At 42.5% G+C, this 25,115-nt stretch overlaps 1 protein-coding gene across 6 annotated transcripts in view; it reads left to right on the forward strand.

Annotated features, from left to right (window-relative positions):
• Positions 1-23,598, forward strand: part of LOC122568149 (transcription factor SOX-6) — a 322,224-nt gene extending 298,626 nt beyond the window's left edge. For 5 of the 6 annotated variants that reach the window (XM_043727547.1, XM_043727545.1, XM_043727546.1 and 2 more), the window contains 6 exons: positions 15,910-16,194; positions 17,108-17,483; positions 18,841-19,065; positions 19,464-19,511; positions 19,654-19,806; positions 20,090-23,598. In XM_043727547.1, the coding sequence (XP_043583482.1) occupies positions 15,910-16,194; positions 17,108-17,483; positions 18,841-19,065; positions 19,464-19,511; positions 19,654-19,806; positions 20,090-20,583 (1,581 nt within the window). In that variant the 3' untranslated portion in view covers positions 20,584-23,598. The remainder of the gene's footprint in view (positions 1-15,909; positions 16,195-17,107; positions 17,484-18,840; positions 19,066-19,463; positions 19,512-19,653; positions 19,807-20,089) is intronic. The other variant, XM_043727550.1, reaches the window with a different exon arrangement.
• Positions 23,599-25,115: the final 1,517 nt, after the last annotated feature.

The following is a 25,115-nucleotide window of genomic DNA, read 5'->3' on the forward strand; positions in this document are numbered from 1 at the left end:
ACCGTGGAGTTGATCGAGCAGAATGAAAGTCAGAAATCACAACCCCATCGAGGCGAAAGCGAGGAAAGCGTGGTTAAAGAATGTTGGTTGCGCGGAACAACGGGTACAAAAGGTCAATCGGTCTGTTTAGATAATTGAAGTGTAATTCGAGCGGCTCGAGGGGCAATTAACAAGCGCTATTCCAAAACGAGCACGCCGCTGGCCGGTGTTCCCGCCGTTGCGTTGCCAGGATGCGAGTTTCAATTCACGCGTATTTCTGGTTTACCCCGGTTCCCGCGTGTCGTCCGAATCTTTATTTCGGTTCTCACGTTTCGCCGGCGGGACGCGCGAGTGGAGGCGCGTGCGCCGAAATAAATATTGCATATTTCTGTACAGATGCACCGCGCCGGAACGCGACTCATATCAGCTTACGATACATGGCACGCGGCGACGCGACAACTGTTCCACCCGTGGACACACAATGTGGATGAAATCGTTAACGAACCGGAGGGTCGATCTCCTTCGAATTTCTGAAGCGACTCGGCATGTTGGAACGATTTGTTGTCGGATCGTCTGAACACACGTGACGTTTTCACGGTGTTGGAAATAAATTGGCGGAGAGCTGTTGCTTCGTCTTTCTCTGCTCTGAAAATATATATTTTTTGATGCAGGATTTCAATACAGGATAATGATGATTTTCTCCTTGCAAGAATCTGGTGAAAAAAATTGTGAGAAAAAGGGAAACGGATAAAGTTTTATTAGGTACACGATGACCTAAGATTTTAAAAAATTTGCATGATTTTCGTGCGACGAATAAACAACGGATGTTTTTCAGCATTCCGGAAATCGCTATATTAACGACGCCAGAAATATTCTGTAACTTTATGGTACAAACGAACGCATATCATTCATAATAGTTACGATTCATTTGTAATTCATTTGTAATTCATTTATTCATTTGTTCTACATTCACTAGTTACAGTAAATTCTTTCAGATGTGAAATTCAAGTCTCACTCAATTATTGGAATGTCCTCATCGTTTATTAAATATTCTCCTCATCCCGAGTAGGTTACTCGTTATTCATTCACAGTTGTCATTTCATGGCTAGTAGCGATACTAGTAGCGATCTACTGACTAAACGGTGATGTATGACAACTAAGAATGCTGAAACACGTGTCAGCTATGCATTCTGCTATATTGTATCTTTACAACACGTTCTAATAGAATCAATCATAATTAAGCTATTGGTCCGTGAACACTATACCAGTTATATTTAACACATTCGATATAATCGTATCTTCAAGGGAAACTTTTCTTGTAGAAGTAATATAATTTCAGACGATCAATATCCATAAAAACGTCAATACTCGGATCTCTGGAAGAATTATGTTTATCATTTACATTCATGTTACGTGTAATCTATATGGTAATAATACGGAAATATTTTCCAAGTATGAATGAAAATTAAATCGTTTAACGATAAATCTGTCATGTTAAGTCAATAGAACGTATCTGCTATATTCGCTTAGATCAAGTCGTTGCTGCAATATAGCACGAAAATAGCTTATCTATACGTACATTAAATAAGAAAGCTGTATCTACATCGAAACCGAAGATATAATGGTTTATATTTCGTACGTTTGTGAAATCGATGCCTGGTTGTTAAATACTAAAAGTCATTTTTCTTGAAGCCATCTTCTGACCAGATACGCCTAGTTAAATTAACATGGCAAAAATATTAGTAATGGCTTTGCCAAAGAAAATAATTTCGATACAAACGTTTAAGGCCGCATAAAATGAATTCCAAGACGAACTACATAGAATTATCTTTCACTAAATCGAAGACCTGTTCATCTAACGCACTTTCACGATCACCTTTACGAGGCTCGATCTCCGCATCTCTCGACCATCATTGCAATTTCATTCTCCTCGAAGACACAACTTCGACATAAAGAAACACATAAAGAAACAATCGCCCATACAGGCTGACTCGACGAACATAGAGCCCATTAAATAAAAGAAGCGAGAAAAATCCAGGGAACGCTTAGCGTATCAATTAAGATCGCGCAGCGCGATAGAATTGAGCACAGGAAGAAGCGAGCGCGCTTCTCCACAGCCGATTAACCGATCGCGCGGCTCAATCAGTCGAAGAAGCATCCAAGCTCGAGCATTCCCTCGAAGCAATGTCGCATTCCAGCCGGATGTTGGCTCCTCGCGTGCGCATAATTTCCCAGCGTCCACGAAACGTGCTCGTTCAAACAGCGATTCGATATACGTATCTTCCCTCTTGCCATTTTTCTATGCAAACAGAGCAAACCTGCCGCAATACCACGACTCGAAGGAACGAGCGATAGAAAAGCCAGAATGGTCGGCCGCGAACGATTCTCCCCTGAGTTCTCGATGGTAAAAAAAAGTGGCTGGCGTACAAAGAAAAGCGCGAACGTCGCGGAACGATGAATTACAATCGCGGTTTACCAAGGGGAGAGGAAGAGAGTCCACCGTGGCACGTGCATCCTGGGTATTATTCTCCTTCTCGAGTGGCGATCCCCGGAGTTCTCTCTGTTCCTCTGCGCGAGAAACACGAGGCTCGGCTCGAACAACCGACGGAGAATTACCATGAGAGAAAGAAAGACCGTGGAAACGGAGACGCGACTATATATCGAGGGCTGCTGGGAGTTCGAGGGGGCAGAGCCAGAGAATAAAGAGGAGGAACACAGCTCGGTGGTGCCCTGTGACTTCATTCTCGCGGCCGCGTGGCCGCAACACATATAAAATTAATTAAAGTCGGCGGAACCCAAGGGGCTGTTTATTGTACCTCTCCCCTTGGCAAGAAGCTCGAACTAGGGGGAAGGAGGTTGTGGGGTAGTGGTGGTAGTAGCTAGGTGGGCGCTCCGCATTGTAGTGTTTTCTACCGTCTCTCTTTCTGTCTTTTTTCTTTTCCACTACCTTTCCTTTTTTACTCCGTCGTTCTCCACTCGTTCTTCCTTCTCCGATCTCGCGCTACCTCTCAACCCCGTGTGCCGCGGTGGTCGCTCAAGTGGCGAGAGCAAAGCTCGCCTTGTTAGGAATTAATCACTTTCTAGGCGGCGGAGACGAGAGGAAACGACATCTTCCAGCGTTGTTTTAATTGTGAGCGAATTACCAGATGTTGGGTGTCGTTGGATGACGATTTGTAAGGTCGCGCGACGAACCCAATGGCGGTAACGTTACACGATCGAATCTTCGTCGAGAATTTATTCGAAGTCGAATCTGTCGCTTGGCTACGAACTTCTAAGATTTTAAGAATTCGAATTTACGATCTAGGAAGACGTATGTGTAGTATTCGGATACAGTGCCAGTGCGAGGAAGAACGTCATTGGTCGACCATTGAATAGAACAGAGATGGGAATAGAAACTATTAATACAAAAGCGTTGGTACGATGGTACGTTCGTTACTTTTTCATTTCTAAAACATCTTCGATACCTTATAGTTTGTCAGTTATTGGAAAACAAGTTCGGTTCTGCTTCTCACGTGATTCGTTTGCAATCGACTATACTAGCACAGAGAAGACGATTGTACCATCACTGGTCGACTGATTAATCTCTCGACAATGTCTTGGTTGTTATTTAAAGAGGCATATACATACGTGATACGCGCGAGTGGAACAATCGACTTGTTCGAGTTGGACGATGAACGTCGGATGGGATGCTGTAGCATCTAAAACAGTACTGTTCGAGCTAAGCTTCGGGGCTTAAGAGGCTTCCTCTACTTTGTCTTCGTTAACGGTGGTGTTAGAACGCTAATGCCCCTTGGTTTCCCGGCTGTAAACGACGTCACAAGTGACCCAATCCGTAGCGATTTCGTTGCGTGGACAGCTGTTTTCAGATGCTATTCAAACGTGACTGAAGTATTTACAATTAGTAGGGTAGTAGGTAAATGGAAAACAAAAGGACAAGAACTGAGTGAATAGTATTGTCTAAATTAAGCTGTTCGCGTTGCGTTACGCTCAGAGATTACGTTATATCGTTGATTTAGTTTGTTCGTCATAACGTGACACGAAAGATTTTGAGCTGTTGTTTGATAGAAGTATAAGATGAAAGAAGAAGTACGAATATAACAGAGTTAATTTATCCAAGTCAGTTTTATAATTTTAAACAACAATACATGCCAGCTTTTGCAATACTGTTACGCCTTTTGTAAAAGTTGTATTTCTACGAGCTTGCGCTTCAAACTCTTAAAACAAATGAACGTGAAAGACAACAAACGAAACAGCGGAGTAGCCAAATAGTATCGCTAGGTATATTCCTCTTTGGCCTTGGATGATTATTTTAGATTTGAAAGATTATTTTCGACCGGAGAGTATATCACCTGAAACAGCGCTGTCTAAAACTATAGCATAATAATTCTGACTGATGCCAAATAATACGCGAACAATTCATATTCAGCGTATATAACTCTCGCAAGGCGAGCAAATTTGCGAATACCTTTTTGACGAATCATCGCCCACAGATAACTCGACAGTTTCCCAACAAAAAGAAGCCAATGGGAAGAGAACTACATATACACACGTCCTCGCTTTCTCTCAGAGCCATCGTTCTCCTCTCGAATAAATATTTTTTCGAATCGAGCGTCACAACAGCGTTGACACTCTCACGAGGAATGCGCTCCTCGGCTATACGTCCGTCGTAACGACAACGGAGCACGTCGCCACGTTCCCATAAACCAATCGAGGTGTCGAAGATGGCAGAGCAACGGTGTAGTGGTTGACGGGTGGAAGAAACCGCGTCGACGAGAAGGAGAATCCTCTCGAGAAGAGGCGAAACGTTGACGGCAGCAGCGACGATAGGACAAAGACGAAAAAAACGCAAGCTGTGTTCGCGGCTGTCCGTTGAAAAGGGGTTGGGCGCGGAGAAAGAGTCGCTGGTAATACGCGTCTGAGATGGATCGCTGTCGGAGGGAAGAAGGCAGCAGAGCAGAGAAAGAAGCGAAAAAAGGGATCGACGGAAGAGGATAACCAGAGAAAGACAAGAGAGAAGAAGGAAAAGACCGAGGGAGAGAAAGAGTGGCGACGACAGCGAAGAAAGGAAGAAAAGTCGTGACGAAAAGGAGGTAGCAACGATAGGACTGCTCAGTTGCTCGAAAGGTGACGGGGTTGGTTTAGTCGCGTCCCGACGTCCCCCAGTCCCAAGGGAGCCACGTCCGTCGTTTCACGTACGACGATCCTCGCAGAAAGAGCTCCCCGTCAGAGATAAGAAGCCAAAGACAATAATCCTACTGACAGTCGGGTCATCGTCGCGGCTTATTTCGACCGACGCGCGTCTCTAGCTTTCAGCCGCTAAGAGGAATATTCTCCTCGATATCCGCTGTCAACCGTGCGCCATCATCGTACGATCTTTAATGCCGTTAATGCAACTCGCAGTCCCCGGGCCATCGAGTATGGAAGCAACGCGATTCAGAGACGTGGCCCGATAAAATAAAAGAAGAATGCTATACGTACAGCGTGTAGAACGTCCACCAGAAATATGTATAATGTGCGTCGTTGTGAACGTGTAGGCTGACGCGTCTTGTCTGATTCTACTTGGAATTTCCTTACGGTTTGACGAATGAACACGTGCTTTTAGCGAACTTGTTTTATACCTACGAGCTAAAGGGAAATCGAATGGAGATTATAAACGATAAAATATCGAATTATTATAATATATCGTATCTATGTGCTACTTTAAAAGTATAAATAAAGCGAGCATCTGTTTAAGAAGGATGAGAGTAACCAAATGGATGAGTATTTCATGATAATTATTCCGAGCAGCGCATGTGTATGGAATATTCAATATTTTATCATAACGCCACAATTTCGTATAAGTAACCCCATTATCCCTAATCCAAACAGAAAGTTTATTCGCGTAAAAACCTTCAACGGTATACTCCTCTACCGGAAAATTCAGGCGAACTCTTGAAATTTTAATTATTTATATTCTCGTACTTAATAAACTATCTGAATCGTTGAGAAGTATGTCTCCTCAAAGTACAATTCGACAGTTATATGGTTATGATCAAGCCACTATTAAAAAGTTACATGGTTACAAAAGTTATTCTGACAAAGTTATTAGACCATTGTGCTCGTTGGAATACATATGATCGACACGGTCGATGGTCACGTGTTTATATAAATTTGAAAGATTACAAGATTATAATCTGCTACTTTATTCTCAGTGATTCTGTACTGAATTTACGACTTCTAAATCTCTTTCACCGCCCACCAAAATCACATCGTTGACAAATCGTTTCCTGATCGAAAGTCAAACAGAATCATAATTTCGATTGCATAAACTCGTGTCGACAACCCGTTATCCATTGTTCCATTACACGAGTTCGATTACCACGATGAACGTTTGGTAGGATGTTTACGAGCGGCCGAGCACGCGCTGACAAACATCGTTCCGTGCGCGACGCCGATTTCGAGAGTGCGAACGCCGCTTGAACACGCTCGCTGTCGGCCACGGTATTCGTGTCAGCTCGCATGGACGAGGTGGAACGCGTGGACAGGGAATCGTAAAAGATAAGAGAACGCGGCGTTGGACAGCGAATAAAACGGAGTGCGCGGTTTAAGGCGATGAAACCGGCGCGCTTATAAAGTATTCCCGGCGCTGTTAACGTCAGCCGCGGTGTTTGCCGTACACGCTCAACAGTACTGAACACACGATAACTCTATTCGCCTTACCGTGTGGTCCGTGCCATGCTACGATCGCGTACTCCTGAGATACGCGGGTTAAAACGTCCTAACGAGAGCACCGAGTGCCCCAAAGGAGAGATTTTTGGGGTGAAATTATGATTCGAGCAACGGTAGTTGTTAAGTTGATCTATCTACTTTGACGTTTAATTCTTGAATACCCGCACACAAATCTTATGATACGTTCGACGATACATTTACAAGCGTCGATATAAGTTGCTCGCGAAAGCATTGGAACATTTGTACTAATCTTTTATCAATATATATTAGTAGGTATTAATAATAAAAGGACTAAATATTAAGTCAAAATGAAGTGATTATCGATTACGTATAATATTACTGCAAGTGAAATTTTTAAGCAGAATGTATGCGTTTGATCTGATTGATTCAATTTTTAAATACAATTTTACAACAAGACGAATGGCACGCTTTTTAAAGGAATTCTACGGTTCATTGATACATTCTGCCGATGAGTTATGAGCTTCGTGCCGTACAGGCGCCGTACGTTTCCGGAAGCATAAATATTATTTCATGCTATGCCGCCTCATTTAGTTCCCGCGTCACCAGTCAGGGGGTTCAGCTTTCGTTTAGAATAAATCGAAGAAAGATTTCCTCTATCCTTCTGAAACTGTTTTGCGTCCACTGTGAAAAATACATATCGATGTCGGCGTTGATGTTGATGTTGATGTATGTATAATAATTGCAATAAGGAAGTATTATTCATAAAGAGAATTCTCTGAAGTCGAAACAAGCATCCAGCATGTTTTCCGGGACAAACAGTTTTATTGTTAGCATTTCACACAAATACATAGTTACAATTTCACCGCATACTTATAACATTTTCTTTTCATGACAGGGGAACATGACACGTGTATATCGATATCAACAACTCATAGTCATAATATTTATATACAGTTAGTGCACTTGACCCGTAAATCAGCATCGCAAGTTTGATATTACAATCTACTATGTTTTCGTGCCATTTATATATATATATGTATACAACTAAATAAAAAGAAATTGTACTTACACACGTAGAACGTGACAGCGTACAGTACACAGTTTACAGAATGTAATCTTAGAAAACCAATTAATTTATGAAACATCCCTACGTATTTTACTTCGACAAACAAATCGTTCAAGAATATCGATTAAAAGCAATTTCTTATTACATATATCTTTCATAAAGAATTGCAAAAATGTTAAAACTCCTAATAAATCTCGAGTTGGTGAATGTAACAAATTTTCTATTCTTTGCCAAGAAAAAGGAAGGAGCCGACACGTATAAAACGGTGAACAGACAAGTAGGAACATAGTCAGTCGATCGTACTGTTTGCACGTAGCCATATCTAATCCATCCGAAAGATTGGCAAACGCGGTCTGTTCTCCAGACGCGAGCACAATCGGTGAGAAGCGACGTCGCGCCAGATGAAAACGAAACAAAGTCGTCTTTGTGACGTGGTTGAAAGGCTGGTGTGTATATTGGTTGCAGCGGTATGGAAGACGGGTCCGTTTAGTCGGATAATATTGTAGTCGATAGAGCCGCGGCGGTGCAAAGGGAATTATTAATATTACCGCTTTCGAGAAGCTGACCCCGGGAGAAGGTTTCGCAGCACGCTGCGCGGTGATCGTGCAATTTGTTTATCCGCCGATGGGGAATATCAAAAGGATTAGAGGCGGCGGAATAGATAATAAACATCGGCCAATAAAGTCGCCCGAAAATATCTTGGTTGCAGCGTATCGCCGCACTGCCTACCGTCTTCTACGTGTGTGCTTCGCTCTCTCTGTGATCTATGATTATGGATTCCGCGATGTCGATACCAAACGTATAGCCTCTGACGCGTGCTCACGCGTTTCTCGGAACCAGAAGACCGACGGGGAGCCCGCCGTTTGTAGTCAGTCGAACTCCGTTTGCGTCGTTCCTGTGATTCCGCTTAAACAAATTATTCTTTATCGTTGGATGTTGTTCCGTCAAAGGGCGTAGCAGCGATGGATGGGTTGGGGTACAGGGACGTGAAATAGCCATTTCATTTTCTGCCCTAAGGGATCTCTCGCCTATAACGAAACGTGGAAAAAAGGTAAAATTTTTGAAACGTTGAAAGTGGCAGGAAATGTCAATGACGATGATAATGGAGGCAAGTAAGAAGCAAACTTCGTTCAAATTTGATAGAGTTATTGCAAATTGATATTACGATCTGTCGCGACGAGGCAGTTAATGTCTTTCAAGCTTGACAGACAATGATATACACTGCTGGCAATCGAGAGAAACGAGAAGTGAGTTATATACGGAAGATAAAGTATAATTTCATGGTAAGAAGCAGTAATGGTAGAATAATTCACTCTGACTAATTGTTGTCTAATGTTACTTTGTACGGATGAATATTCCTGTTTCTAATTCCGAAAGCTTTATATTTTCAACCCTTCAGAAATTGCTTACAAAATTGAATACAATTTTTTCGACAGTAAAACGTTGTACGTTTCACGAGTATAAAAGTTTCAGTTTTTTTTATCTTATAAAAGTATTTCGGTAATCGATTAAGCTGTAAAATCGATCATCTCGAAAATTCAGCCAACAAGTGACGAACTCGATATCAGAAACTTCGTTATCAACGAATCGTGATACCATTGAGTGAAAAAGAAATCCAGTAGAACAAACCCTAAAAGCCAATATAAATGTACAAATAGAATCGCGAAGAGGAATCGCGTGGAGCAAGAATCCAGCAACGATTCTCGTCCCGCGAGCGTCGCCACGGAATCGATGAACGTCGTCGAAGATTCGAACTTTTCACGGTTCCGAGGCAAAGAATCCATCAGGGTGCTGGATGGCCGGTGGGCCTTCCTGGCAAAATAACGCGCTGTTCCCCGGGTGGAAAAGCCCGGCCACGAAAATACCGCTTCCGGTTGCCCTAGATTCCGCATTCACAAGTTTCATTGCAGAAGCGGCCAGCAACGGGAGAAGCGAGCTACCGAGCGAATCCCGTTCAAAGCGGTCCATAATTTATGTATCCCCCAGGCCACCCCTGCGTGTCGTCGAATTCTGGCTTCGCTCTTTTAAAATTCCATTAAGAGTGCAGGCCAACGGCTCCTCTTTGTCGCGTCCGTTCTTTCTCTCTGTTGGCGCTCGTTTGTTTCGCGTTGCATATTTCACGAGGGAATCCGCGTTTCGTTCGAGTTTCGTTTTCCGTCTGGTTCAATCGATTCGCGTGACAGTTTCGGAGGTGGCAGGGGTAAAATGCATCGCGATATGTTTCGAGTGCAAAGACAAAAAAATATACATATGTATATACATACAAAGGGATGGAAAAAAAATATCGGTATATCGTCCGGCAAACATTGTACATATCTTCGATCCAGCTTTTGCTAGGCTTGTATTCATGCCACTGTGTTGGCTGGCCCGTCGTAATTTTAGACAGTGCCACAGTGACAGTCTTTATAACGCACGTGAAGTATGAACCGCTTCCGGTGGATCTACGTCATCCCTGGTGTGCATGTCCCCTTGCACTCCAGTGGCTCCGATTCTAAATCTAGATTCAAATTTCGTGGCCTTTAGCCTTCGTCTTTCGTTACTAGCTGGCCGCGGCCGCGACGAAAGACCATTTCGCGAACGCCATAACACGCGTTCTCAGTTCGTCAAACTTCGCGTCGTTTGTATGGGAAAAAATTCCGAAACTGATAATGTTATCAGTGGTAAGATGAATGTGAATCCTATTGAAAGAGACGCGTGGTCAACATTGACCAGGTCAGGCGGCGAACGTTCGTCAGAACTGTGGTTTAAAATTACCATCCCGTTGCGTCGTTTCAATATCTGTCCCGTTCGATCGCCTCGTCTTGACGAGAAATCAAACTCAACGCTGTCAAAGTAGAATGACACCTCGTGGTTCGACGCATCGCGAATGCATCGATAAATCGGGCGACAGCGGCTGAATACGCGTGGTCCGATCGAAAACAGCGGCGGCAGAGATAACCGGCAGAAGAGCGATTATGGGGGTAGGTATGTTTCAGTAATTGCACGGCTAAGTTTAGGCGGTGCAGTTGGCGTCAATGCGCGGATGCATATTCAGAACGGGGCTCCTCATATTCTTATACTCACTTACTGAAGCGGCGAGCGCGTCGCCTTGTGTGTGGATGTGAATGTGAATGGAACTTGCTGGCACCCCGCCTGTTTATATTTAGCCACTGTGGGCGGTATAGCTGTCATGGATACGTATCATCGGCATAACTGAACTTTGCAAATGAATAATGAAGTTCCATTGGCTGTGGTGCCGGTATGCCGATTATAGCTGAGGCCGTTAGAATGGTTCCTGAAATTGCACAGCCGTTTATTGTCCGACGTCGGGCATTGTTCGCGTTTTCGTGTCGCCGCACCAAACCACGACTAACACGACCGAGACGACGAATCTGTTAATGAACGCACGCAACCGCGTCGTTTCTTAACTCTCTACAACCAGAACTTTGTTTGCTTCCAAGGAAAATAATTATTGTTGTTCTTACTTTGGTCTGAAAAAGCATCAGTTGCTTTAAATATCGTTTGCTAATGATGTAACGATGCGAAGCTAAAATACGATAAGACTACGAGTTGTTCGATAACTTGTACCTTGAAAGTAAAGTTCGATTCGATGTAAAATGTAATACTCTACCGAAAATGGTAATATACGTTTAGACAAAACATAGCAAACGTAGCAGAATGCAAAATTTCATTCGGGTTTGCCAAAGATCGGTACCACGCATCTTCGTTAATCTTCCAGAGAATCAAGCGTGCCTCTTCCAACTCGTTGTCAGTAAAACGTCATCCATTATTATCGACAATATTGTCATTACGATCCTGAACATCAGAAATATTCCATAAGCAATAGGACTCGAATGGAAAAAAACCAATTGTCCGGCCGGTTTTTCTCGCGATCTTCACGGTGTTGTTTTTTTACGGCGCACACAACGCGGCAATTAGCGCGGCCGCAAGAATAATTAGTGCTAACGAGTGCATTTCCATACAGAGGCTGTTTAATATGCGGATCCTACCGATAGACGTGAATATCGTACCATCGATGCAGGTAAAACAATGAAGCCTAACTCTCGAAAGATACGTCGATCGATGTACTCGATAAAAGTATAATGTGCCCAACGATCTTTGTGGGTTGAACGTTGTTTATGAGCGAATGCGGCGATATTTTATTGTTTTCTTCCTTAATGACGACCGTATTCGAGGGAATTTGTATCGTGTAGATTTTAAGTAGTAATAGCAACCATTTCTTTGTAGTCTTGTTACGGTGGACGAAGATAATGGTACTAGAAAGTTAATGATACTGTACTTAGATTTACTAGAAATGAATGGTAACGATATTGAGGAGCGATTTAATGTTCATTGTTTAGAAAGTATTTCACTACGCATGTAATGTCATGCATATTTAGGATCACTTAGAAGCTTTTTATGAAGCGAATGATTTTTACGCTTAATGATAAGAAAAAGAATAAGTATAACGAGGACAAAAGAGATTTATTAGGAAAAGACGCCTTCATCGTGGCAAGAATGCGCGAATAGTGATATTTCTCGATCGTTTCGCCAGTTTTTCATGGTGGTGATATTTTTGGAGGCGCACTCCCTTATGAAGTGGCCTAGCTCGGTTCATTCAAGAACAGTGCTCGAGAAAACTGGTGACTCGCCTTTCAAGCTCTAACAAATAATCGCTATCGTTCAACACATTTACGACCACGCAACAGATAAATCTATGAATTTTTCGACATTTCGCATTGCTATTACAAATCATCATTACACGCAAGCCAATCTGATTTCCATTAAAATAAATCTTTTCATTTCTGAGAACATAGTCCCCATTCACATGCTGTGACATTAAAATCGAGGAATTTGTAAAAAGTAAAGTTGACCAATTTGACTTCTGCTTCGCTTTTATCAAATATTATAAATAACTCCACGAAACCGTTAACACTTTACATTCTTTTCCTCTCATATCTCGACAACGTGAATCATCAGGTTCCCCCGAAAAAAGTCGAAAGTCACATGGTAACGTTCTTGCAAGGAAAGCCAAACACCGAACACATTGCTCTTTTCCTCCTTCTTTTTTCATCAGAAAGAAAAAAAAAAAAAAAAGAAAAACGACCCTTTGCGAAGAATACAAGCGGTTTATCCAAACGAATCCGTGTGTCCTATGGCGATCGTAAATCATGGCTCGCGATCTTCCACAATCCGCGTCGAGGATTAATAATCGCGCGTCGAAAGGCAACCAAAGAGAGAGAGAAAGAGAAAGAGAAAGAGAGAGAGAGGAAAGGAGAGAAATAGAAGGATACAGAAACGAATGGAGGAGAGGGAACCTGCTCGCGCGTTTAATATCGTGCATATGTGACGTTTCAGCTGGTGCCCAGGCTGGATGAATAAACGTCTTCCTTATCGTCTAAAATAGACTTTAAACTTCAAGCATATCTGGACCACAGCCAGGTCGTAGGAAAGTACAATGATATTAGCCACGTTGAATTGTTACACTGTGGTGGAAACGGGAGCCGCGTTGAAAACCTGTCCCGTTGAATTAATAGCGGCACCTAGTCACCTCTGACTAATGGACACCACTGGAAAAGAAATATTCCATTCGGCCCGGTTTCTACCGGTCCGACCGCGGTCACCTTAACCCTTGGCTATCCACGATAGGCGTGTATTTGCGTCCTACTTTCACGGGAAAAGGGTCAACATACACGCGTTTACTTTGTACTTCTTGAAAAGCATCGAAGGAAAATTGTACTTTCGTTGGAACGCCGAAGCAAATAATCAATGATCTAATTATCGGGTTATTACAATATTACGTGCGTATGTGAAATATCATTACACCCCGCGGTATGGAAATTTTTACAACTGCACGAGGATGTAAATTTAGATATCGGATTTACTGTATACAATGTGCACACAAATATTTTGTACGTAGATGATTATGATTAATATTATTTCGCCTTCGATAGAACTATAATAATAATCGACTAGTTTAACGAGAAAGATATTATTTCTATTCGTAACATTGCATTAAAGTTACTAGTCTTGTTTTTAAAAATTCCGTATACTTTGAAACTCATACCGATCCCAAAGATTAGTCTGCCACACGCATGTTTCAATGTTAAATTAGAACCAGATTTTCCCCAACATTCGTATAACTTTGCTTGCTCGCTCTTCTACTTACGCCCCCGAATGTTAATATCTCTTGTTTAACATATTAACAACCGCAACATTACGTCAACGACTCCAAATGATATTTGAAGGGAACTCTTCAAGTTGCTATGTTTGTCGTAATTACAGAAATTTGCGGTTTCCTACTTCAGGATTTCCCTAAAATTACCAGCCACGAACGCGTTAATAATAAATCCTGTCCGCATTCCTTGATATTTACATTTAACATTCCCAACGAAACGTTCGACGATTCGCGAAAACTTAAATTAACCCACGAAACACGGCTAGAAGCACGAAAACTCGAGCGTCACACCCACGCAATAAAAGCGCCGAGCAAGCGCCGATCATCCCAGTTTCCCTATTCGGATTATACAACGAATCGTTTGTGCGACAATGACGGAACAATCGAAAATATCGGCCCGATTACGCGTTCAAGGTCGCTTGCTGCAGGTTTTCACGGGCATTCAATGCAAATTGCCGGAACAATGAGTCGAATCCGTTCCGAACAATCGTCGCGGCGGCGATCACCAGGGACGCGTGAAAAAAAAAGAATGGAAAACAGAAAAAAGATTAAGCGTGGGTACGTTACGCTCGCGAATGAATTAATAATGCGCATAATACGAAATTTTCATAAGCATAAATAATGCGTTCCGCACTATCTACATTGCATAAGCAAAGTCGGAAGTTTCGTGGGAAGTAAACCGTGAATATCACTCGAGCTTGTTATATTTTGCGGAATATTCGCTGGATCATCAAACCAGCATTTGCCTGGACGATATCTCGCGATTGACATCGACGCTACACAGCTAAAGTAGGTATGTTTATGTAAGTATGGACGAGAACGATTAAGAACGTTGGTTAAAAGAGAAAACTGGCGGATTCCTTCCTGGTCGCGTTATCACTTCGAGGTAAATAACGTTCGTTTTTCTGTCGCGCTTTTCCCGCTCGAGCTAGCTTCCGTTTTACGCATTCGATAACCAATAATTAAAGTCAATGCCTCGTGTGGTGCGTGGATCGCGCCTTTTATTACGCTTTCTGGGAAAACTTGGACTGGAACTGGTTTCGTGGATCGATGCTTAGATAAAAAAAAAAAAGGAAGAAGAAATGGAACTTTAGTCCGGATCTCCGTGGAAAATGTAGTCGCGTAGAACAACCTGGTAAAACTTGGTTTATAACGATAGCTGAAACTTTGACGCGATGGAGATTAAATTATAGTTTGAATGTTAAAATATGTATTGCGCTTGCGTTTGCGAAAGCGTATCGACACTGTCGTTATCGGTGTTACAGAGGAAATTATACGGTAATAAATCGCGTAGCTGCCTTGTCGACGGCAAGTTTGTGAAAAAATATTACTGTCCCTTGCGTAGCTTGTATGATAGTTTTAGATTAGTTTCGACTATATTACAATATCTATGTTTATTTTATATACGTACATGTGTAGTTATTTGTGAAAATCGATGTCAGGCCATTCTTATCATCTATTTCCACTATCTTTCTAGCGAAAAGAATAACGAAATTCGTAAATGTATAGGTATTTTTGAGATTACAAATACTAGACACTTTGTGAGATAATAATGCGTTTATGGGATTAACACATTGCGAAGTTTCCTCTTGAACGTGTAAATTGCATATGAATATACTTATGCCTGTCTTCGTTACATTTTATGCCGTATCTAGTCGAGACAAAAATTTTTACGACACGCGATCGTGCTTATGCGAAATTGTTTAAGAACAGAATTTAACTATCAATTTTCCATTGGAATTTCGAAACGAATCTGAAACAACGTCGTTACGCTACGAGGAAAATAGAATAAAGGGAAATATTGTCGTTCTTCCTGGAAAGATTAAACCACCCGTGAATCTAACAATTTTTCCCACGTTACATTTCCTCGTCCTTGTCGTTCCAACTGAAAAGCAGAAAATGAATACCCGAGAGTAGCGAGCTACGCTGTCTTTCGTTTTCCAGAAAGCAAAGATGGAAAGGAAATTTCATTCTCTGTTTTTTGCCCGCCACAACGTGATTCATCATCCCTCTAATTGCTCGTCCCATGGCTTTGCAGTCGTATCCTGCGCACATGACCGTCGACTCGCAGAAGCAAATCGAGATACAACGGATGCAAACGGAGCACTTGAAGCGGCAGCAAGAGCACATCATGCAGCACAACATCCAGGAGCTACAGGCTCAGATGACAAAGAGCCAGCTGAGCATGTCGGGACCGCAATCCTTGATGTTCCTACCGTTTCTCGAACAGCTCAGAGGGTTGCCGGTGCAATCGCCTATGCCGCCACCGCCGGCTACGTCGACGTCAACCACCACCAACAAACATATCAATTCGATCGCTAACGTACGTAAACCCAGCGCAATCCTAATTTCCCCGCTCATTCCTGCGTTCGACTTTGATCAACGTTTACACCAAGCCTCGTGTACGCGCGCCTAACGCGTAGCACCGAGCGTTTAAACTTTAAAAGCGGTTCACCATCCGCTCGATCCGATGAAAAATTCACACAGCATCGTTGCGCGACATAGGTGGCGCCACCGACAAGGAGGTGGATTGATAAACGGCATAAAAAAAAGAGGTTGGAAACGCGGAAATTCACGGTTCGAGGCGCGTCGATCGACGATCAGCAAGCAGCGCGGTATAAACGTCACTTTAACGAGATGGTTTTCTCTCTAGGGAAAAAATTTATTACTAAAAAAATATGATCTTGGCGGAGGTGGCAGTGATGGGTGGGCAGTCGTGGGTAGCAAACAAAGTTGTTCGACCGTTGCGAGAGGTAGATCCGCAAATTACATTGGCAACAGTTATTATGCGTTTGATTTAGATCGGTATTTTAAGCATTCGGTTACAGTGCTTTGAACTATTCCTATTAATTTACAGACATACTGGGAATACCACGTGCCCTTAAAGCCGACTTTTTCGAGGGGGAGATGTTGTCCATTTTCGATTTATTTTTCCATTAAAAAATCATGTCTTGACGTCTCGATGTTACGAATGTACTTCACGATATCATCTGCACGTATTATTTACATCATTCCACAGTATTATCTAAATCATTTGTCACAAATAAACATTATAAATCATAGTATAAGAGACGCTGCTCTTACGTTATAAAAACATGTGAAAAAATGTAACTATACAGTCTGAACTTGTAGTAATCGATGCGACGTATAAAATAAGAAAAGAGAGAAAGGGCAAAGAAATAAGACATATTGTCAAGATTTTCGTAAAAATGAACGATAGACGATGATTGTTGCAGATGATCAGCAGTCATCGGGAAGGACCGAGCTGGGCGACGGCGCACCTCGCGCAAATGACCACGCAGATGGAGAAGGAAGCGTCGCCGACGCCGATCTCGTCTGCCGTAGCACCAACCGCACCTCCTCTGCAGGATCTCGACGCGCCTCTCAACCTCACCAAGCCGAAATCCTCGTCGTCGGGGGCCACGGCATCCTCCTCGTCACCTGGTAGCGACTCGCACTCGACAGGGGCCGGAAGTAGCGGTCAACAGGAGCAACCAGTCGCGGCGACCGCGCCGAAACTCTTTCCGCCTGGCCTACCGATGCCACGGAATTATCTCACAACCCTTCCTTATGCAGGTCTGCCACCTCATCTGAGCACCCTCTCCTCGCCAAGTAAGTAACATCTTCCATTAAATTGAAATAGTTGATCCATACACAAAAATACAAAATGCACATCTTTTACACGCTCGACGTAACTCCCTTAACAATAAAGTGGTCTACTATGTACAAAAATGTGAATCAGAATTACAAGTTTACTTTTTCGTACGTCGCGATTTAATCAGTAAAAAAATGATTACTATTACGATGGAAGAACAACTATCGAAACCATGATAGAATAGCATCCAGTTACGTTCGAAACATCTGTTGCTTTAATCGGATGGCTGCTTTAACGAGGTTCGTATAGATATCACGATGAATTTCATCATTAAAAGTACAAGCGAGTCTGATAGAAATTCCGATCGACCGCACGAAAGTAGAATATCGATGTATCGATTCCCGTCCGATCGGTAAACGCAATTCATTGGTCGTTGGCGTTTATAAACGCGACAAAGTGTACCCTTTTCGGGGGACAGGCGAGGCCGTGGGGGACCAGCCGGAAAAAATTCGATCAATACCCCATAGAATACGCGGCGGGATCAGAAACGTACGGTTAATTATCTTCGGGTATGCGCGCGCGTTTACCTGATTGTTCGCGATCGGCTTTTTCCTTTCTTTTGCCCCCAAGTAAACCTGTTCCCTTTCGCGGCCGGTTTTTGCTTTCGGTTTAAAGCACAATCAACGACGCGTAACGTGATTCTAAGATAAGGCTCGGTGCACCGCGTATCCTCGGGAAAAAGACACGGGCAGGGGAAAACGATGGGATAAAAAGCAGAAGAAGAAACGAGCCTGCGGATTCCACAAGCTGTCACTCGGATATTAGATTGCTGCGTAAATTCTCTTCGTCGACTTCCTGGTTTGAAAAAACCACCGATATCATATATAGTTTTTGCGACATAGAAATGTTGTTTGAAAGAAGGACCGATATCGTGTATAGTTTTTGCGGCATAAAAATGTTGTTTACCTTTAGTAATTAGCAAAAAGAGCAAGTAAATTAGTATAAAGTACGAAGTATAAGTAGCACAGAAACTAGTATGAAATATAAAGAGGAAGCAATATTATTTCTATAATTGGTATAAAAAAAGCTTGAGAGAGATATGTTTCAATTTTGCTAATCAGTTCATCGCTTGTTACGATAACTTGAAAATAAACTTTTCCTTTGATATGATCTTACGATATCGAATGTCTCACCCAGTAAAGACCTAACCCAACATCTTAACATCAGAGGAACGGTCGATGGTGCAATCCTCGCGGTATATCGTTGCTTGTTTGTACAATGAGACAAGACGATGACGTTAGCGTGATACGTTGATTTTGCCATAAATGTTTTCCCTCTATCTTTTCTTATCTGACTTGTGACTTATCATTGCAGTGGGCAAGGTAATGGCCAAAGACGAAGCGGCTGGACCAGGAGGTGCCGTGACTGCCGCCGCGGTTGCCGCCGTCGAAAAGCATTTCGCTATGCGTGGCATTTACGGGATACCACCGAGTGCTGGTGCAATGCCTCCGTCGCCGCAGACTCAACGACCGATCAAGCACTCCGGTTCCCGGGAGGAGGCTGCGCAGGAGGAACAGGATTATCTGTCCACGCCCCACAGTAAATACATTTTCTCATCCTTCGCGCTATACTACTTTCATTATTCTGCTAATTCGAGATAGTATTATTGGTACTGCCTTATCGCCGACCCGAAAAAGTAATGACACAGCTGTGAGATTAAAAGAATTTGAGAGGATATTGTAAATACATCGTCGGTATTTGAAATATTAGATTGTTGCAAAATACAACAAAATGGCGTTGAACTATTATCTAAGTTCTAAATTCTATTAAAATTCGGATTAAAAATAATTTATCTGTAACGATATGATAAATAAACCGTAAAAAAGGATACCCATTCGATGAACGATGTCGCATTCGGATCGCTCCGATGATTTCTCATAATCTGCTCGGAGTTGCTGTTGCAAATTATAACATGCTACGATATTCTGAAATTACAGTGTGGCGGGAGCAGGGTTACAAGGTACCGGAAGACATAACGGAAAAAGGTAAGCAGTCTTTTGACGAGCCACGAGGCTGACGTTACGCTTTTGTTTCGAGAGCGCCAGGTGATGCTCACGAAATCAGATTCGCTTCTCACGGGAGGAAGCCGAGCGACGTTGACATCTAACACGTCTTCTCTCTGTTCAGCTAAAATGGTGAGACAGCAGAAGAGGGAGGGTGAGAACAAGCCACATATCAAGCGGCCTATGAACGCGTTCATGGTGTGGGCCAAGGACGAACGTAGGAAAATTTTGAAAGCCTGCCCGGACATGCATAATTCCAACATATCGAAAATACTCGGTAAGAAATTTTCAATCATGATTTTCTTAAATTAATGATCTCATTGCTTGTGTCGCATTTTTCCCGTGCCCCTCAAATGTGATATAACGCAAACATTGGGATCGATCCTGTGATTCTCGAAATTATCAACTTCCCGACATCACCATCCTTCGCAGAAACGCTTTTTTAAAACTCCTTGCTATATTTAGATATAATAGATAGAATAGACTTTTCTTCCTCCTACGTTAGAAAGCCAGTGTCGCTTTCACGATCATCTTCAACGATATTCCTTTTACTTGCACAGGTGCTCGATGGAAAGCGATGTCGAACTCCGAGAAACAACCATACTACGAGGAACAATCACGATTGTCGAAGTTGCACATGGAGAAACACCCCGACTACAGGTACAGGCCGCGACCAAAGCGCACCTGCATCGTTGATGGGAAGAAGATGCGCATATCCGAGTATAAGTCGCTGATGCGGCAACGACGGCAGGAAATGAGGCAGCTCTGGTGTCGTGACAGCGGGCCAGAGATGAGCTTCCTGTCTCCGGTGGGCTCGGATCTTAGCACGCAACATCATCCGGGAACGGGGGCGGCCGGACCATCGGCAAGGCCTAGCGTGTCGCCACCGGCTACCATGTTGAACGGCGGCGCGGCTGGTCCCAGTTCCGATCATCCATCGTTCTACTATACGCAAGACAGTTTATCACCGTCGGATATGATGAACTTCTCGCCGGAGAACTCGGGCTCGATCGGTGGCTACGATGCCAGTCCGCGACATCACGACGAAGATTGAACCGCAGCTCCGGGTCAGCCGCCATGGCCGCCCGGAGCATCATCTTCAGCAGCAGCAGCAGCAGCGTCAACATCGAGACTCGGCCACGAGTTGTTCTGGTAAAACTTCTGGTGGTTCGCGTGAAAGGAATATATACGCATGAACGCGTGTATCGTCGCGTGAACAGAAACGTGAAAACGATATATGTAGTCGATTGTCGGGGGATAGAAAAACGTTCTCGAAGAGTGACTGAGCGTTTCGAAGCCTCGCTCGAGAGGTTGTGATATATAACGATTCTGTGCCATCGTACGACGCGTGGAGGCCCTCCCGCGGATTCGAGCGGCGATGTGTCCTGCTTCCTTGGATCCGCCGTCGTCGCGTCATCGTATCGCCCAATATGTCGCGCGATTCGTTATGAGATACGTTGCCGTGCACACGTGGCTGAAAGATCGTGCGTAACTCGGGCATATGCATCACGACTCGAATCTTTGGAACAGAGTGTCATGATGTAGAGTCACGTGACCGATATCGGCCAACCAACCCTTTCTCGCTATGCGCTACGTATACATGTACGTCGAACGATTCACGGGACACCGGTGAACGTGAGCTCGACGTGGATAACGGCATCGTGCGGAGCTCTGATGGTTTCCTGCTTGCTTATGCTGTTACTAAAAGGAATGGGGTGGGGAAAGCAGGCGCGACGGTTGATCCATGCCGACGGGACAACGAACACGACGGCGGCACGAGTGTTACCAATGGTATATTCCGTTGGTGTAATCAAAACCGCGACCAAGGTGGCGCAAATCTGCGAACGATAAGGTCTAATCGTCGTTAGGTAACGTTCTAGGTAACGAGATATGCGCGTGAGTAGAATTCTCGATCAGGTAACGAACGTCGATTCGCGTGTCAACGTATGTCGGTATCCATCTCGCGGGTGTTTTCCGTACGCGGGAGCGCAGAGTAACATGAACGCTAGAATTATACATAAAATAAATGAGGTAAATAAATACAAATATAAAACGATATATATATATATACACACACATTTTATATATATATATACACACACACATATATATATATATACACATACCTGATTTTTCGTAAGACTGCCATGTGTCACGTGTGTGCGCGCGCGCCAGAAGGATCGATCCGATGCACTCTCCCGCCGATGCTCGATCGAATTCGTTTCTATCGCGTTTCGTATGAGCCGCGTTTCAACACACCGCGAGACGATCGCGACACGTATTTCTGTGTGTACGTGCGTGAGTGTGTGTACGAAAATACGTTGAGCGGCCAAAAAAGTCTTGTTCCTATTCCTTCTAGTGTGTGTGTGTGTCTGTCTGTCTGTCTGTCTGTGTGTGCGCGTGTGCGTGTGCGTGCGCGTCTATAGCGATACGCCATTCCGGTCGGCCGTGTCAATACGTGAGAAACGAAGATAAATAGAAACGACAGAAATAAAAATGAACAAAAGATAAAAATGTAACAAATTGAACGTAAAAAAGAGAAGTAAAAAAGAAAGAGAAAAAAGAAAAAGCTGTGGTCCGTTAGTATCCTGCAGCATCACGCGTTTTCCGAGTATACGCGGCAACACGCGTTATTAGATCGTATAGTTATCCCACGTTCACGGCGGACGGTCCTTTTTTTCATATTCACATGCAATCACTGATATCCGGTGTATCGCACGAGGACCGGGACAGAGGACGAGAAGAAAATGTGGAATTCCACATTCCGTCACGCGATATGAACCCGCTCGAGTCACAGGGGTGTGTGGCCACTTCGTTTCGCGTCTAAAAACACACTTATAGTACTTATAGTATTTTTCGCGATTAATTTATGGACCTAACGTTAAGCGGAGATAGCGTTAAGCGGTGGCAAGATGAAGAGAATTTTTTTTTCTAAATAAAAGAAAAAACCAAAATCTAAAGAGAAATAATCGAAGTGTATTATTAGAAGGAAAGGAAGTGTGTATGTATAGGAAGAATGAATAGAGAGAAAGTGAGAGAGGGACACGCGCGGCGTCAATTTTAGTACAATGTTATTGCGTAAAATTACGGACGGGGAAATTAGCGTTATTTATTGTAAACGATGTAAACGAACGAATAATCAAATTCTAATACGACGTTGTGTGTTTTGTTTTTCGATGTTTTCCGGACACACGTTGTTACATTTTTTCTCCGTTTTTCATTTCCTTCGAGTTGTGCGAATTCGTGAAAGCACGATCAACCTGATGGGAGCCGATCGAGAGAATCTAGAGACCGTTGTTTACCGTGATGTTAGTGGATGTCATAGAAAAAAAGAAGGAAGGAAAGGAGGAAAAAAACGAGCACCGTCTCGTAACGAGAAAAAACAATATAGAACTATAGGGCGTAAAGTCTCGTATGTAATTCGGGAAAACGAATTGTACCGAAACTGGAAAAATCGGGAGCTCGATGTGATAATATTTATGTGCCAAATAGCGTTTTCGCGGACCGGAGGTTTGTGGCGATATGACGTCCCTTCCGGTTCCCGGGTCGGCAGAGTTGGCTCGACGTGAAAAACTCGATAACTTCTACATCTCTTTTTTCACCGTTTTTTCTTTTCTCTTTTTTTTTTTTTTTTGTTATTTATAATCAGTGCAATTCTATACAAGGTACCTAATATAATTTTATAAAGAGAGCCAGTATCCTCAATATATCTGTGCCCGCGTTTCGTCGGGTGCTTTTCGAATATCGCGGCCGGCGGCAGATAGGATAGCTTAATGTTGATAATAATTTATTTTATGTATATACATGGATTTGTACAACTGCGTCGGCGGTGTGTTCGTCGATCGAGAAAGAAAGCAGTGTGAACGGTATTGAGAGGATGAGAAAGAGAGAGAGAGAGAGAGGGAGAAATCGACCGACGCAAAAAAAAGTGTCAATACTATTGAATGTACAGTGTAACTATATTGTGATGTATCTTGCATAGCGCCACATATATGTAATTTACTCGAGAACACGTAGATTTAACGAAATGTTAAAAATGCGATGCATATTCTTATTTTCATTTGGTCATTATTATCTCTATTATTATCCTTAATATTATTATTGTCACATCAGTTTTATTTAGTACTATTATTATTATTGACTATTATTATGATTATTATTAATATTATTATATTATTTCTCTCTCTTTTTTTTTTAAATAATTATCCTTATTACGCATAGCAATAGAAGTTGTACGTGCCAGTTCAGATGACAACGACGACGACAACGGGCGACATGAAGCTCGTCGATCATTTGCGTGCTCGAATACTCAAAAATTTTCAATGTCGTATCGCTCACGCAACAATTAGATGTTTTTTTTACATTTACACTGAAACGTTTTTTTTTTTCTTTATCTTATCACGTCCTGGAAAACCGAAAGGTGCACTTTCGTTAGACATTTCTACGTTTCCTTCGAGCAATTGCGTTTCCTCCTTTCTTATTTTTCCATTTCCTTCTTCTTCACCAATTTGACCTCCAAATAACAATAATTCAACCCTATTCATTCTACAAGTAACAAATCATTCAATAAATCAATTGATATGTGGAGGGTATAAACTCACCCATTGCATGTTATTTCCTATTGTGCCATATATTCGTAATCTTTCAAAATAATTCGCTCTTCTCATTTTTCTACCTTCTTCCGCGATTTCTTCCGCCCTTTTACATTCAAGAACGCATTTTCGGATCGCGTACGTACAATTAAACTGTTAAGAAATTTTCATCGATTTTGATTATCCTCAGCACGTTGTATTCTTTACAAAGTTCAATTCTGCATTTCATGGACAGATCAGTTTTGTCAGGAACGACAGATGCTAAGTACACAATTTTTTCCTCCTTTTATTTTTCTTTCTTTTCGTTTGTATACCTAGAAACGAACGTTTTCACGATAATATCAATGCACTCGCTGTAAATTCATCGGATTTCAAAAGAAAAAAAAAAAAAGAAAAGAAATGCAACCAGTGCTAATGCAAACTGTAAGAATAGTAAATTGTAAAACGAATACATTACTAATACTATAGTATATCTAACGTAACGAAGAAAAAAAAGTGAACACTAACATCCAATCTCAATATTCCAAGAATTCACTTCATTTACATGTACGTTGTTGTTAATGGTATGAAAAAAATATAATAAAATAACGCTTTACCGAAATTCAACCTTAGTTTTAGGTATACAACGTTATTTCTAGAAGAAACTTGTATGTACGTGCAATGTACATAGTCTATGCAATACCGTCTAAATGAGAGAAGAACATGAGAGGGGAGAGAGAAAGAAATAGAGAGAGAGGGAGAGAGAGTATGTGTGTGTGTGTGTGTGTGTATGTATGCGTGTGTGTATATGTGTCAGGAAAAGAGAAAAAGGAAAAAGTATAAAATCAGTCAGATGCATGTTTGAATGCGATTACACGTTCACGATCATCTTATCACTACTCGCGACAGATGTAGTACACGTTATTAATTGGTGTCAATAGCGTACAATCAAAATATATATATTTAAGATCGGTGAATCTTCACTGTTAACACTATCTACTTTGAATTTTTATGA

The sequence above is a fragment of the Bombus pyrosoma genome, linkage group LG6, assembly GCF_014825855.1.
Source record: "Bombus pyrosoma isolate SC7728 linkage group LG6, ASM1482585v1, whole genome shotgun sequence".
In the NCBI taxonomy this organism is placed as follows: Eukaryota; Metazoa; Arthropoda; class Insecta; order Hymenoptera; family Apidae; genus Bombus; species Bombus pyrosoma.